General features: G+C 39.0%; 1 protein-coding gene across 1 annotated transcript in view; it reads right to left on the minus strand.

Annotated features, from left to right (window-relative positions):
* LOC136250696 (uncharacterized) overlaps positions 1-17,097 on the minus strand; it is a 178,047-nt gene that overhangs the window by 13,876 nt on the left and 147,074 nt on the right. Inside the window, exons 30-31 of the mRNA XM_066042925.1 lie at positions 13,552-13,719; positions 12,370-12,495 (exon numbers count right to left, since the gene is read on the minus strand). Of these exons, the coding sequence (XP_065898997.1) occupies positions 12,370-12,495; positions 13,552-13,719 (294 nt within the window). The remainder of the gene's footprint in view (positions 1-12,369; positions 12,496-13,551; positions 13,720-17,097) is intronic.

Genomic DNA, 17,097 nt, shown 5'->3' on the forward strand with positions numbered 1-17,097 from the left:
TAATGACAAATAGAATGGTTCATTGCCTAACAGTGCAACATTGCTGCTTAGTCCTGAGGAAAATTAGTATTCTCCAAATTGGTCCACTTATTTGAGACCCATGACCACACCAATAGATCCACTAATGCAGCAGGAGCACCTGTCTGGTGTTTGTACACATGTGGACACAGTGAGTAAAACAATGGTACGTTGTGTCTGGACAATGCATCCGCTATGGTATTCTCCCTTCCTGGTAAGCAAATTGCTTCTAGGGACAGCTGAAAGTTTGCTGAAATAAAGATAGACACCACACTAGGTGCATTACTTCACTGTTATGACTGGTCCTACTGTTGATGTTGCTATGTTGTCCAATTGTACTCGCAGTGATTGCCCAAACCACCTCTTGCCTTTATACTGCCACTGCAATCACGATTGGTGTAAGTTCCTTGACAGAGATGTGTGACTGCCTAAGGTAGTTGTTCCAACATAGCTGAAACCACTCCAGACCACAAACTGCTCCACCCCCATGATCCTGATGCACCAGTTGTTAAAACTGCCACTGGTGTTCATAGAAGTGAGCATTGAAAATTCCATTGCATATCTCTGCAAATCTGTGCCATCATACAATATCAGATGCTGCAACCTTGTAGGCGACTCTATGGGGGGGAGCACAGGCCCCCTGTTGAAAAACAAGCTTTCAAAAATCTTGGGGAATACACAGCATATTAATACTGACTGTATTTATTCCGTCTATATTTTGGTGTTGGAACTAATAGTTCAAAAATTTTACTTAAGCTTGAACAAAAACAGACCACAGGTACCAATAATGAATACCATTGGAGTCATTTGCAGACTTGAGGTCCGTTTGGTCTCGTTATAGGGAGTTTTTTGAAATAGTTGTTTCAATACTGACTAAAGTTAGTATAGGTAGTATTGGAACACTATTTTTGTTGTGATAGTTGTAGTATAGATTGGCATTGTTAGTTTTAACATTTTGTTTGCTTTTAGTGCCAATTTTAAGCCATTTTAAAGCCTTAAAATTGACAATCCTGCAGCGTCAGGGGGTCCCAGACCCCCCAAAAATTCTAGTCATACAATAACATTCATGCTGTGCCCCCAAGTCTAGAGTCACCAGTGCTTGTTTGGGTGAACAAAATACTCTGGTTGCTTACCCTTGGACTTAATCAGCTTGGGAAAGACCATCAGCTTGGACTGCCTTACAAGCATGGTTAAGTAGACCCAGGAGCAACAGCAATTCCTGCTTTTTCAAAAGTGCAGTTGGGGTTTGAGGATGTCTCTTTTCCTCTTGATAACTCCTTTGTTAGAGTACAGTTCCATACCTAAGAAGTAAATGGGCCAACGGTCTTGGCTGGCTCATTTTTTTGTCGCTTCCCTATGCACTGTAGTCATGATTGCCATATTGTCGCTGCATGCTGATGAGTTACTTCATCCCAGCATGAGGAAATCATGCAGGTAATACACAAGCTACATCACTTGGATCACTGCCCAGCTGGTCAGTAATCCATTGCAGGGAATCCACCACTGCAGAGAAGATTAATGGTGCTGACCTTAGCCCAAAGGGTAACACCTTGTCTATGCACACTTTGCCCTGCCATCTCATGCCTAGAAGATGCTGGTCTCTATGGTTGTGGATGTGCTCCTTGAGCTTGTTAATGAAGCCAATGGGCTAGGAAATGGTAGGCATCCTGGTGACTCCCTGCAGCTGTCCAGTGCTCACAGTTTAGTATTCTCCTGCAAAACAGTTAGCCACAGCTATAATGACATCATGCTGTCTACAGACCATGTGGTATTATTTGTTTACTTTTTTAAAAAATCAGTAATATATAAATATTTGACGTTGTATAGTTCTACTGACTAAGAAGACATATGATGTGGGACCAAGCTAGGCTGATCATCCACTGAAGAAGTAGTCAACAGCTAAGTTTCCCGCCATTTTAGATAGTTTTTAAACAGAGGTTGTCTGTATCGGGCGAGCTCCAGAAGGGTGGGAGGCGGGGGCCCTGGAAGGCAGGCAAGATGGTGTTCAAAAATTGAAAAGAAACGTGCTGGGATGAATTAGGCCAAGTTATAGGCCATTCAGGGCTCAGAACTGGCTAAAATGAAAGGAAATTGACAGCACAGGTCATTGTCCAACACCACGGAGGTGTACAGCCACACACAGCCATCTCCTGGTTGGCCAGGGCTCCATCAAGACCCCCAGACCACTCGTATGGCTCGCCACTGTGCTCTAAAAAAACAGCCAGCAAAAATAGACCACTTTACTCTGGTCGACTGTGGCAGTGAAACTTGATAGTGCATTCATTAAGCTTTGTGTTTGTGTGAAAAAATCTAACTTCCTGTCTTGGGCGATAAGAACGGTTTTCGTAGATCCAGTCACATATTTGGGCTTACAGCGGCACCTGTCAATTGTCTGAACAAAGATCTGGACACAAACAATTAGTAGACAAGTTAGTAGTACACCTGCGGATGGTCGCTCATGGTCGCTAATCTTCTATGGGCCTTTAGAATCATGGGCATGGTGCTGGGCGTTATATAGAATTACATGTTTGTTCAAGTCATCAGCATGGACAGGCATAATTATTATACGTCTGTGCCTTTGTTCACCGGCGAGTCGAACCCCGATTAGTGCAAGTTCACAGGCCTTGTAGTTTTCCCAATCATTAATTTTTTAATTTCATTATTTATGACGTAATTTTAACCGCATTTCGTATTATTCTTAGTACTTGGTTGCATAATTATTATTATTAGCACTTTACAGTGACCATCACTGAGTTATGGATAGGTTGTTTATTCTTTGTGGCTTCGTCATAATATATTTGCACTAACAAAGTAGCTAAATACCTTCTGAGTTAGCAAAACATGATTGTGCTGTTAGGATACTAAAAATGTTCCCATTAACATGTCTTGATCTCTTTCTTGCAAACATAAGACAAGTGGTAGTTACTTCCAGGCTGTTATGCCCTAAGTTCTGCTAGCATAGCACTTGTGATGATGACAAGTGGTGCAAATGGTATTGAATAGTTGAATAACCGATACCAATAAATACCAAAAGACAAATATTGGCTGTAATTTGATTCTGATTCAATATTGGTGGAACATTAGTCTGAATAGCACTGCAGGTAATTTAATGGCAATTGCAGTCTTGGGGGCTAAGTACAAGGCCCCCACAAGTGGTCTTCGAAGGGTTAATCCTTGATGCCCTTCCTAGGGCCCTAATGGGTCAGGGGAAGGACAGAAACAGCCCTCACTGGGGAGAATATTACAATTTATGTGATCCACATTTTGTGTGCTATAACAGTGGCAGCGCCTAGCGTAGTAGGCAGTGCAACACCAGTGAATGGTTGGCCACTAATGCAAACGGTATTGAATAACTGATACCAATCAATACCAAGATGTGAGTATTGGCAATAATTTAATTGATGCTGATTCATTTCTAGTCTGAAGAGCACTGCAAGCAATTTGATGGCAACTGCAGTCTTGGTGCTAGGTACAAGGTCCCCACAACTGGTATTTGAATGGTTAATCCTTGATGCCCTTCCCAGGCCCCTAGGAAAATGAATGGGTCAGGGGAAGGACAGAAACAACCTTCACTAGGTCCAATATTACAATTTATGTAACTTTTTTGTTTGCTACAACTGTTACTGTGTATTAGACAGTGCAGCATCAGTGAGTGGTTGGCTAGTAGCCACTAATATGACTGGCTCACAGGCAAGCTTAAACCAGTCTCTACAAAGGCAAAAAGTACTTACTGCAACATATTTGACCTAGCACTAGCACTGAGGAAGCATCTGATCAGAGATTGGTTAGAGATTGTTGTGAAATGTGTGAAAATTTGGTATGCGTAGCTACCACCATTGGCCAGCTACAACACACTGAATATTTAAAACCGACATTTCTCGATACTTTTAAATGGGCGATAAGACCGGTTTTTCCAGAGACAGTCACATATTATCTCCTGTTGCTGTGAAGTGCCAATCACTACTGTAGCTACCATTCAGTGTCTGCACATGCACCACTGATGTGATGAGTATTCCTTTGAAGACACTGCCACCTTTGACAGTGATCTGCTACACATCTTGCAGTGTATCCAAGACACCATCTGACCATTTTTTGACATATTGGCCAATCTCATACTTTAAAATGTAACTCAGCGGACTGACAGATAGCGGTTGTGTGTGACACATAGTGGAAATACTCGGCTTCTTTTGTCCCGGATATCACTGTGGTCTGCCCTTGACAACTCCAGCCATGTCTTACTCCATCACCCTGATCCATCCTCATTTAAACAACTGGTATCACATGAGGAGGACACAAATTGTGTACAGATACATAAATTAATATCCTAGACTTAATTAAGTATGTATTCTGTAATATATGTATATAATTATATTAGAGTGCATGTGGCTGTTGTCTTGATTATACCCAATAAAGCTTAAGCATCTGATTATAATTACATTTATGTGCCCACACACACACACACACTGTACTGGTCATGCACTGCCTTATTGGTAGGTTGTCCCGTTGTTGATTGTACTTGGTTGTATTTGCCCCGGGCCTAGATAACAATAATAATAATAACTGTAATGGTAAAAGAAATATTCACTCCTGCATCAGTATTAGAAAATAATTATTTTTTTATACATTGTTTTAGTGGAACACTACCCCAGACTGCACCCCTTTACCTTTCCACACTTTGTGGAATGGGCTTATGAAGACATCACCCCTTCTATTGCATGTTTGCTTTGTGGTTATGCTCAGTTGGGTGCTTCAACAACTGGCAGTTTTAACTCCAAATAATGCACTAATTTTCTGGACCCCAGTTAAAGCAATTATCATCAGCATTCCTATACAATGAACTGGTATGCCAGCTGCCCCTTTTCTGAATAATTAAATACAATCCAATCTAAGAATACTTTTGACCATTCTAGCAATGAAGTTGCCATAGCTATAAGTCATCCAGTTCCCTTGTAGCTCTACAGACCTCTTGCAGATCAAGTATCAAAACTTGAGATTAATTTTGGAGACATTGAATGTTCCACTTGAACCACTCTTCCAGATACAGTAGGCCGGCATTGCATCAGCCCCCCTTCATCAAGCTCCTCTTCCACAATCTTGACTAGCATTTTTATGACAGGTATAGAAGACCAGGTGCCACTGTACTAGCATGCCCTTCCTGTTATTTGATTCTGATGACCTAGAATTCAGTGCCATTTGATGGGTGGGAACTACCAAGTATGACATGCTCCTCCTTATGGTTGCTGGTTGGGTATAGACTACTGCTTCTGTGCCCTGCTAGTGGTGAGAAAATTAACACTAGTAACTGAAAGGGCATTTCTCACAGAATGTTTTAGTTTGAAATTAAAATGTATCCACAGTGGGAGGTCTTGTTACCCTATATCTACATAACCGTTGTGCTAGTTACAGTCTCACCACAGCATGGGGCCACTGTTACTATGGCTTGCTGCCACTGTTGCTATGGATTGCTGCCACTGTTGCTATGGTTGCTGCCACTGTTGCTATGGCTTGCTGCCACTGTTGCTATGGATTGCTGCCACTGTTGCTATGGTTGCTGCCACTGTTGCTATGGCTTGCTGCCACTGTTGCTATGGTGTGCTGCCACCGTCCCTGCCCTTTCTCACTGCACTGCTCCCTGGCTTGCTGCCACTGCTTTCTGGCTTAGTGCCATGGTTGTCCCAACTTGCTGACACAGCTGTCTCAGCTTGCTGCCTACACTGTCATAGTTTGCCGCTACTGCTATCTTGGTGTAATATCATTGCCTTTCTCAGCCTGTTGCTACTGCTGGTTCCACTTGCTGCCCTCCTGTATTGCCACCACTGCTGACTCAGCTTGCTGCCCTGGCTGTCTCAGCTTGCTGCCCCGGCTGTCTTGGCTTGCTGCCATGGCTGGCTGCCAGTGCTGTCTCGGCTTGCTGCTGTTGCGGTCTTGACTCCTTGTCATGGCTGCTGACAATTACCTGATCTCCACTCACTGGATTTGTGCTGTACTGCTACCCAAGTTTTATTGTTGCTACTTGGGAAAAAACATTGCAGGTGCTAATTGTAGCTGAAATGCTAATCCAAGGTCACTTTTTAAAAATCTGCTGAAGCTGACAATTCTTCGGGAACGGGAGCCATCCCCCCTAAAATCCCAGCCTAAAGAATTGTCACTCCTCGCATAAGCAAGGAGGAGAAACAGACTGGGAGGGAGGAGACCCCCTACCCAAGTCATCCTCAGTGATTTTTTATGACCATTCTTCTGGTAGGGATTAATCCTTGACTCGAACCCTACCCCATTACCAGCTATCACTGGCAACCATGACAGGCAGACACGCGAGGATGAGTTGCTGCAGGACCGTTCTCAACTCTGACCACTCACCTGCTTTGCCAGTAACAGCTCGAGACACAGTTGAGGATGAGGAACAAGGGCTGTCAACCCTAACTCGTGAATTCACTGGTCCCAATGTTCTGAAGTTAATTCTCCTACTATCCTGGGCATGGAGTTGTCATCCAGCTATTCATGGGTTTGTTGGCTGTGGATTAAAATGACATCACTTCACAAGAACAAGCCGCTAATCGGGCTGACAGAATGAATCGTTTGCTGCTCTAAATCGCGCCAAAAACACTAATTAGCGTGCCTAGAAACACATTGCATGCATGTGATGATTTGAGGGCGCCTATATATCGCACCTGTGGCTAAAGGCATGAGACTTCAGATTAACTCCGTTTAACAAGTTAAAACTCCATTATATTATGTAAGCAATCAACTAGCATAACACACCACTATACAAATTGCTAAACTGTAGTAAGTTGGATTAACATAACTAAACATAGTGCTGGTCACAGCAAATTAGCTCGATGTTTAGAAACACAAGCAATTTTTGCCAGTTGTACGATAGCCACCACTTGAATGCAACATCGCTATGTGCAAGCGATTAAGACTTGCTAATTAAGGGGTGTGGCAGCTGTTTCCATCACAAGTTGTCATCCCTTGCTGTGAGGGGTAAAGAAACGCGATCAAAATGGCTTCCACGCCACTTATTTAGCGAGATGTTTAATCACTCGCACTTGTATACAGTACATGGTAGCTAAGTTCTATCATACATTATAAAAATATTTCAGGTGAAGTGCCATTCACTAAAGTTTTTTTTTGCAATTTTGCAACAGTGGGTTTTCACCAAACGTTTTTACTGCCAAAGTGTTTTACTATACAGTAGCCAACTTCGAAATCCACTGAGCCACGTGTGTTCAAATAGTTTGGTGCAATGCCTGTAGCCAGTTTTCCGCTATGCTTCACTGAAGGCATCAGGCAGTAGGCAGTAGAAAATTCCGTTGAATAATTTTAAAAACAAAATTCTGTAGCAATTTGACAGAAACGTTCGGGTCAATCTGAAGACACTTTTGGACTTGATTTTACCCAACCAATACTGTCATGCTGTTGTAAGGAAAATTCGAGACAGGCTTTTTTTTGGGTTATATTATATCCTGCTACGTCCACACCTTCGCCATCCCTACTATACAGTACTATGGTACTATGTAATAATTTATTGTAATTTTTGATTTCGTAATTCATGAAATTTTTGTAATTCTTCAATTACATTGCTATGTACTGCTAAGGAAGCTCTTGTTAAGCGACCATATCTATACAACATATTACGGACAGAAGTATCTTCTAAACTGTTTTATAGCTTGACTATCGTGTTTTTCCCACTATTTCTATCAACTAAACCTCAAAGCTGCTCTCAATGTTTGGTCACGTAATTATGTAAGAGTCACGCCTCCTCACCAACTTGAAGGGATAGGCTATTCCTGGTAGTCTACGAGACCTGCACCTTTGTTTTTCAGTTGTTAAACACCCTGTAAAACCCAAAAGGAAGGTAATTTTCACAAAGTCTGAGAAGAGTCGCCACACCCGTATTTCAGACTGCCAAAAAGAAACCACGTTAGAGCAAAGTTTATCTGTGCGGAAGTTTAATACATACTTCATTTCGATTTTACTTCTTACATGCAAGCTGCTTTTATCATTTAACAATTTTGCTCACATGGGTGCATATGGGCAAACAGGTAGATAGATAGTACTGTTGTAAAAACAATTTCAGTAAACCGGGCGCACACCCACAGCCGGCTGTGGGTGCACGTCTCATTTAAAAAGAAAATGAAGTAAATTAAAAATTAATGAACGTTGAAGGAGCTCAAAGATGGCTGGAATATTAGAGCTTAAATTTGGTATGGAAGATGTCGGAATATCAGAGTGTATACCCAACAACAAGATACCTCTACAATACTAAATAGATCTGCAAGGATAATTGCTTGATTGATGTATATACAGAGGGATTTCAATAATTTTATGTCCACAATTAAAACTTCCATAATTTGTTAACTTTTGTTATGCACTTTTGATAAAGAAATGATACACATCAGGATGATCCTTATATATGATACTACAGAACCGTGTGCAAAGGAAATGCAAAACTTTAATAAAACCCCTTGAAAATAGCATTTTCAGTCATTTTGTTAACTGCTAGGTTGAGAAAACAATTTGTTTCATGTGGCATTTTAATGACCCATCATGTTGCAGCTACAGGCTTTGTACTGGTCTAATACTAGATCCAGCCTTTAAACTAATAGAATTTTGATTGTTTTCCATGTACACAAATAGTTTTATTTACAAGGTCAAAAAATAGGGTCCTAAAGGACTTTTTACATGCCTCCCAATGGCAGATCCAGGATGGGGCATTTGGGGCAAATGCCCCCCCCCCCCCCCCCCCCCCTTATTACCTTGTGGAGTAGCCATAGCTAACTACAGTTATGATTAAAATACTGAACTTTATGTCAGGCTAAGATCAATTTATAACTCATGAAAATATGCACATTTTACTAGCATTTATTGTTACAAATTCACCTAAAATCAAAGGGAACCAGTCAAACTAGCTGTAAAATTGTTACTCAACACCTTTGTGCGTACTAAGCGTCTCTAAAAATAATAATTTTGTTGCTGCTTTCAAAGACATTAATAGCCTTTTAAGATTTCACAACCATCTGCAAAGGCCAAAATGGCAAAATAAACACTGAGATACTACTAAGAGGTGATATTTTGCTGCTTCAAAAATGCAGCAACTAACAAGAGAATCTGGGTTTCCCCAATCACTTACAACTTAGCCTGTTTGTGCCCCTCCCCTTACCAGCTGCTGGATCCACCCCTACCCCCCCTTCCAAAATCACTTAGTACACATGCTACAAACCCCACAAGAAATTTGGCCCTTTTATCAAAAAGTGAACGGTTTTGTGGCTTAGGCGCTAGACTATATTGTATAACCAAAACCCATTGGCTGAAATAAAATACATAGTTGGTTAATTCCAGCTGAGTTCATTAGCTGCATGGGAGTCTGGTTTTTAGAAGTAGCACAACATCAACTCATTCTGTTAAATTTTCTTTTTGCACCACTTACAAAATTTACAATAACTTGTGCAAGCCTAATTGTATTCTTTTCAAATTTGGAGAGTATATATGACCATCTCAGCAAAATCTCGACTTACTCGCACAACTTCAGATTTTTTCCCAGCGTTGGATTACCAGCCTTCTGTGGTGCGTAGTTTTGGAATTATAGCGTTCAACATTAGGAAGAACAAGATAATCAGTGACTATACTGAAAATAAACTACAGGCACTTACATTCGCAGCCAGTTTGCATTAGTGTACAACATTGCAATTTGGCTTAAGCTGTTCACCACAAATTAGCAAATCAGCCAAGCTATAGTGTTAGCCCTGTAGTCACTTACGCATATGGGTATGAAAACAGTTTATTTGAAGAAACGATGACAATCTTGTCTATGGATACCGCATCATAAACAAACGCACATGACATGCATACCGTTGAGGCTACAGAAACAAAAAGAAAGATTTTCGAACTCTCCATGACCATACAAATAAAATGGTACATAGTTTTAATCAATTCAAGTCTTCCTTTTCTGAGTAATGGCCCAATAAAAACTTGAATAGTTTTTCTTTGTAGCATGCATAATTTTATAAATTAAAAACATCGTTTTCTCAATATGCATGCTTGTACGAACAAGTCGGTTTTTTGCTGAAATGGTCACATATTATAGTGTATTTATCTTCCAATTTGTGTACAGATTGATAGAAATGGCACAAAGGTACAAGCAATTACTAGTGTGATTTTTATCATGCCTGCATGGTAGACTACTGACAGGAATAAGTTTAAAATCAGTGTGCAGATAGGCTAACCATTGTATATAATGCAGACCATTTGTGATTTGAAAGTACTTAGAGTATTAGCTAAGGAGATATAAAACAAAAACCAAACTTTTGAAACAAGCACAAAAAAAACTTGCACGAAAATGTTGACAAATTTGTCCATACCTACATGTCTAAACCCTTTACTACTTTACCTCTACTGTCAGTTGCTCATCTAACTAAATTTCTATCCTATAAATGGAATTCTAGTTTTCATGGAAACTCTAGAACATTCTATATGCATTGTATTAAAGCTCCGAAAAGGTGAGTTCTATTAGAGTACTACAAAAGAATAGTAGGCTACAGTATACACCAAACATATACAAGATCAAGATACTCTAATAGAGCAGTCAGCCTCACTGCAGTTTGTTGTCACACCTATAATAGTGTAAAAACAGCCAAGACATTACAATCAACCATAGATATTGGGAGACAGATGTATAGTTTAATAGCACCTGGAAAATAATAAAGAGAATTGAGATAAACTTTTACTCTAAAGTAGATTTTAGCTAGAATTATTATTTATAATGCAGAAATTACATGACATAAACAGCCAAGATAGCAGTGGCCAGTGGTTAAGGATTTGGGTGCTCAGTATAGGGGTCCCTGGTTCAAATCCTGATATGTTTTTGCACTTTTTTACCCCCAGTGACTATTCTATCAGAGTATTTTGATCCGGTAAATAACAGTTACTTGGTTTTTGCCTTGTAACTCTGTAGCTATTACCTTTTTGTTTTTCTAACCACTGCTACAATGGCTACCCTATGTAAACATCAAATTTCAAGCTATTCCCATAAGTCAATGACCATTTTACTTTCAGTAATTGATGGTTCATGGTTGGGGAACGCGTTTCGATGCAAAAACTAATGTTATATGTGACATCCTTTCTTTTGATGCAGTATGCACAGGTTCACTTGTGATTATGGTAGCAAAATGTAAACAAACAAGTACAAATAAAAAGTAGCAATTTTAATTTAACCCATTGGTCCTGTAGTTCTGTTTCTAAGACGATAATTACGATGATACTACCTGTCACAAAGGAGAGATGGAATAAAGAAGGTTAGTATAAGTAATATGGTGTTGTACGTAGATCTATCCTTCATGAGTAGTTTAATGCAAACCACGAAGGAAAAGGTGGTCTCTACATGGAGTAACAGGAGTCCAAGTTTTGCATTTCAGAATGCATATTACACATAAGTTTTGTTTTAAAGAATTAAAGCCACGGCCCAAGGGTTAAGTTTGGTTAGGGATTATAAAAAACAAGTCACGTGGTAGTGTGTTGTGTAGTCAAGAAAGATGGTGTGCCACACTATGGATATTTGACAGGAAGAAAGAAAATACAATTTTCACACATCATACTCCCTTCTCCAAAATGGAATGATTTTTATACTACAAATGACCAATGTTTTGTCATACATACCTCCATGGTAAACCATATAACTTGAAAACTGGTCTTTGCATAGGTAACCATCATAGTTCAAAGTTTTAGAACAAACCACAGTGACTACTACGGAGAAAATTCACCTGGTGTAAAATTGTGAGGTCAAAATACTTTAATAGCACAGTCACTGTAATTAAAAGTGTAGATCAGATCTACAAAAGCCCGACATAATGACATATTTTTTAATTCCAGTTTACGCTCATAGAGTATCAGGAATAGCCTATCCCCTAGAGTTGGAAAGGGGGTGTATCCCCTATGTATGTGAACAAAAATGAAGAGCAGCTTTGAGGCTTTGTTGAAAGAATTTGCCAGAAAATCATGATAGTTTAAATATAAAACAGTTTAGAAGATACTTCTGTGCATAATATGTTGTTAAAAACGGTTGTTTAATAAGTGCTTCCTTAGCAATGCATAGCAACGTAATTGAATAATTACAAAAATTTCATGAATTACAAAGTCCAAACACAATAACTAAATTAATTGATACATAATTGCAAAACCAAAAACCTATTAGCTAAATAATAACATAGCAATACATAGTTGATTAATTACAGATGTGAGTTAGCTAGCTAGCTGCATAGCTCCTGGTTTTTAGAAGTAGCACAACATCAACTTGCTTTGTAAGGAAGTGCAAACCTCCTAATATTACAGTACTACCATTCTAGTTAAAATACTTACTTCTGGGGACATCAGTCCTGTAGAATGGTCTGGGTTGCTGTCATCAGTAAATTCCACAGTTACTTTTAAATTAGTTGACTCAGGTTGAGGTTGAATGGGTTTCACAGCTTGTACTGGGATCACATTCTGAAAAATCATGTAACAAAAGCAAAAGAACTATACATGACCGAGTTTTGGAAAATCAACCATATGGGCACATTTGACATGTACAATATTTAATGATCAAAGAACACAATTAATTTTTATGGTGTAAATCTACTTGTTAATGATTGTAAGCCATTCTCAATGCCTTAAAGTACAAGAAAATTCTTGAAATATTTTTTTGAACTAAACCCTCCTTTTTTGAACTAAACCCTCCTCCTAAACATGAAAATTCTAAATATTTCATGAGCGCCCATATGGGTAATTTTCCAAAATTTGGTCACATATACTATTTTAATTTTGTTACTAAAAATATATGACATTGCTACACTTGCCACTTTCATTATTTTCTTTGCTTGTGCTATTATGCTATCAGCTCAATATTAAACACATGCATGCAGGTTGTATGCACATAACCAAAAAGTTCACCCACAGATTTATATGCATAGCAATAGATACATAAATTTAATAGCTGAAATCCAATAAAACTTTCCCTACAAAACATCCAGTCCATGGAATAATATATTTGCTTAAATAATTAATATGCATTTTCAAAAAATCATTGACAATATTTAAATTAATGCACTGTACATATGCATGCAATGTAGGCATCCTACACACTGAAACTACAAACGTTGCTATAGTATGTTCACGTTGAGCTGAATCCTGAAAAACAGCTAAAAATTAAAAGTGGATTTTTTTCTCAACAGAGTTAACATTTCAGCCAACCAAATGATTATTGGTAACAGCAAAGGTGTCAACAACAGACACTTACGGTGTGGCTCCATTACAAGTTCGGGAAAGGGCTGTAGTGGATACTGTATTTATATGGCTTCCCCATAGGAAATGTATTGTGAAAATTTTGATTGGCTGTAAATAGTATGTCAAACATTTGAACAATAAGATTTTGAAATATTTTTAGAGAGTCAAGCAGTACTACAAATGAGCCAAATTTCAAGATAGTGTGTAATTGCATCCATGAGTTATTAAATGTTTTTGATGATTCAGCTCAACGTGAACATACTATAGTACATTTCATACCAAGACTCCAGAAATTGAACGATGGCTTCCACTTTTCACACGCTGAGGTAGGCGTGATAGCCTACTTGCACTTGTATCACTTCCAGGTAAACTTGGAGTAACTATAACGCTAGCTCGAGATGGAGATGACATGGTCCAATCATTAGGAATAGTTGTTTGATTATCAGTCTACAGTATATGGTTAAATATACACTGTAATAATAAATATAACATTTGCTATCCATCTCAATAACCTATGCTAAATCAATTGCAATTACAAATTACTGTGTACACCAGTGTGTGTTATATATGCAAATTAGTAATGTGCAGAAATATTGATAATTTAATTAATATATTATTGACTTTAGGTTCAATATTCTATGTGAATTAGTAATCTAATCCAAAACAGCCAAGCTGTAAAAAAACACTGCGGCCCTCAAAAAGGCTATGGTGAAAAAAGATGTGAAATCCAAGGTGGTGGCCAAGAAATGGCTGTGATGGTAGGTTAATGGTAAAAATTTTAATAACGACAATTCAGGTGAAGTTTTGTGCCGCTTGGTCTTGGCAAAAAAATCACCTAAATTGCCATTATTAAAATTTTTATCATTAACCTACCATCACAGCCATTTCTTGGCCGCCACCTTGGATTTCACATCTTTTTTCACCATAGCCTTTTTGAGGGCAGCACTGTTTTTTTACAGCTTGGCTGTTTTGGATTAGATTTCATTTCTTTTTGTATTTGTATACCATAGGCCGGCTTTGGGACTTTTTTTAACCTGTCTTTTTTTTCTTTACCACAGGAAGAAGAAAAGATGAAGCAGATGTACTTTAAATATCTGATTTTATCAGTAAATGTACAAATTATATATATATAATACATATATTTATTACAGAACTCTCCATGGTGGTTTCTTTGTAACTGAACACTCTACAAGGTGACTTCTTCTTGCTGCCCTCTCTACAGGGTGAATTGTTAGTAGCTGAACAATCTACAAGGTAACTTCTTCTAGCTGATCTCTCTACAGGGTGATTTGTTTGTAGCTGAACGATCTACAAGGTAACTTCTTCTAGCTGATCTCTCCACAGGGTGATTTGTTTGTAGCTGAATTCTGTACAGGTGATTTGTTTGTAGCTGAGCTCTTTACAGAATGGTTTCTTTGTACAGTAGCTGAACTCTCTACAAGGTAACTTCTTCTAACTGATCTTTCTACAGGGCAATTTGTTTGTGGCTGAATTTTCTACAGGGTGATTTCTTTGAAGCTGAACTCTCTACATGGTGGTTTCTTTGTAACTGAACTCTCTAAAAGGTAATTTCTTCTAGCTGATCTCTCTACAGGTGATTTGTTTATAGCTGAACTCTCTACAGGTGATTTCTTTGCAGCTGAACTCTCTACATGATGGTTCTTTGTAGCTGAACTCTCTACAAGGTAATTTCTTTTAGCTGATGTCTCTACAAGGTCACTAGTTTGTAGCTGAACTCTCTACATGATGATTTCTTTGTAACTGAGCTCTGCACAAGGTGACTCCTTCTAGCTGATCTTTCTACAGGGTGATTTGTTTGTAGCTGAACCCTCTACAAGGATACTTCTTCTAACTGATCTCTCTACAGGGAGATTTGTTTGTAGCTGAACTCTCTACAGGTGATTTGTTTGCAGCTGAACTCTCTACATGATGGTTTCTTTGTAGCTGAACTCTCTACAGGTGATTTGTTTGCAGCTGAACTCTCTACATGATGGTTTCTTTGTAACTGAACTCTCCACAAGGCAACTTCTTCTAGCTGATCTTTCTACAGGGTGATTTGTTTGTAGCTGAACTCTCTACAAGGAAACTTCTTCTAGCTGAACTCCCTACAGGGAGACTTGTTTGTAGCTGAACTCTCTACAGGTGATTTGTTTGCAGCTGAACTCTCTACATGATGGTTTCTTTGTAACTGAACTCTCTACAAGGTAACTGATGTCTCTACAAGGTCACTAGTTTTTAGCTGAACTCTCTATATGGTGGTTTCTTTGTAACTGAACTCTCTACAAGGTGACTTCTTCTAGCTGATCTTTCTACAGGGTGATTTGTTTGTAGCTGAACTCTCTACAAGGTAACTTCTTCTAGCTGATCTCTCTACAGGGAGACTTGTTTGTAGCTGAACTCTCTACAGGTGATTTGTTTGCAGCTGAACTCTCTACATGATGGTTTCTTTGTAACTGAACTCTCTACAAGGAAACTTCTTCTAGCTGATCTCTCTACAGGGAGACTTGTTTGTAGCTGAACTCTCTACAGGTGATTTGTTTGCAGCTGAACTCTCTACATGATGGTTTCTTTGTAACTGAACTCTCTACAAGGTCACAAGTTTGTAGCTGAACCCTCTATATGGTGGTTTCTTTGTAACTGAACTCTCTACAAGGTGACTTCTTCTAGCTGATCTTTCTAGAGGGTGATTTGTTTGTAGCTGAACTCTCTACAAGGAAACTTCTTCTAGCTGATCTCTCTACAGGGAGACTTGTTTGTAGCTGAACTTTCTACAGGTGATTTGTTTGCAGCTGAACTCTCTACATGATGGTTTCTTTGTAACTGAACTCTCTACAAGGTAACTGATGTCTCTACAAGGTCACTAGTTTGTAGCTGAACTCTCTATATGGTGGGTTTCTTTGTAACTGAACTCTCTACAAGGTGACTTCTTCTAGCTGATCTTTCTAGAGGGTGATTTGTTTGTAGCTGAACTCTCTACAAGGAAACTTCTTCTAGCTGATCTCTCTACAGGGAGATTTGTTTGTAACTGAACTCTCTACAGGTGATTTGTTTGCAGCTGAACTCTTTACATGATAGTTTCTCTGTAGCTGAACTCTCTATAAGGTAACTTCTTTTAGCTGATGTCTCTACAAGGTCACTAGTTTGTAGCTGAACTTTCTACATGATGGTTTCTTTGTAACTGAACTCTCTACAAGGTAACTTCTTCTAGCTGATCTCTATACAGGGTGACTTGTGTGTAGCTGATCTCAATACAGGTTTCTTGTTTCTAGCCGATCTCTTGAATTCTCTTCAGGGTGACTGCTTTATTAGGATGACTGTTCTATTAGAGTATCTCGATCTTGCACTTGTTGCACCAAGTTGGATTTCGTATTATAACTCCGTGGCTTTAAGTCTGATTCATCTACACCATTGAAGAGCCTTTCTAAGATGATTACTCCTTCTATACAGCGATTTTCAAAGCATTCGCCCTAGCGGTTTATCTGGTAGGCGTGGCAAGTAGTCGTTTTTTATTAGCTAATCTCGATTGCATAATTGTTACACACTGTTGGTTTTTTCGTTGTATCTTCCTGGTTTTTAGCTCGATTTCTTTCAAACCACAAAAGGTTTGAGGTTCAATAGGTAACCTATTCACCCACCGATTTTCAGCTTCTTCCCATACGCGGTTTACCCTGTAGGCGTGACAACATATTGGTGTTATTTTTCGTGAATAATCGATCATAACTCTTTTCCTGTTTATCGTATCCTAGCCAAAGTTGGTACAGAGATGCGCCTTTATACCCCCGTTCTGTGTGCCAAATTTCAAGGCAATCGGATATAGCGTTCGCG

This window comes from Dysidea avara, chromosome 3 (assembly GCF_963678975.1).
Source record: "Dysidea avara chromosome 3, odDysAvar1.4, whole genome shotgun sequence".
Lineage (NCBI taxonomy): Eukaryota > Metazoa > Porifera > Demospongiae > Dictyoceratida > Dysideidae > Dysidea > Dysidea avara.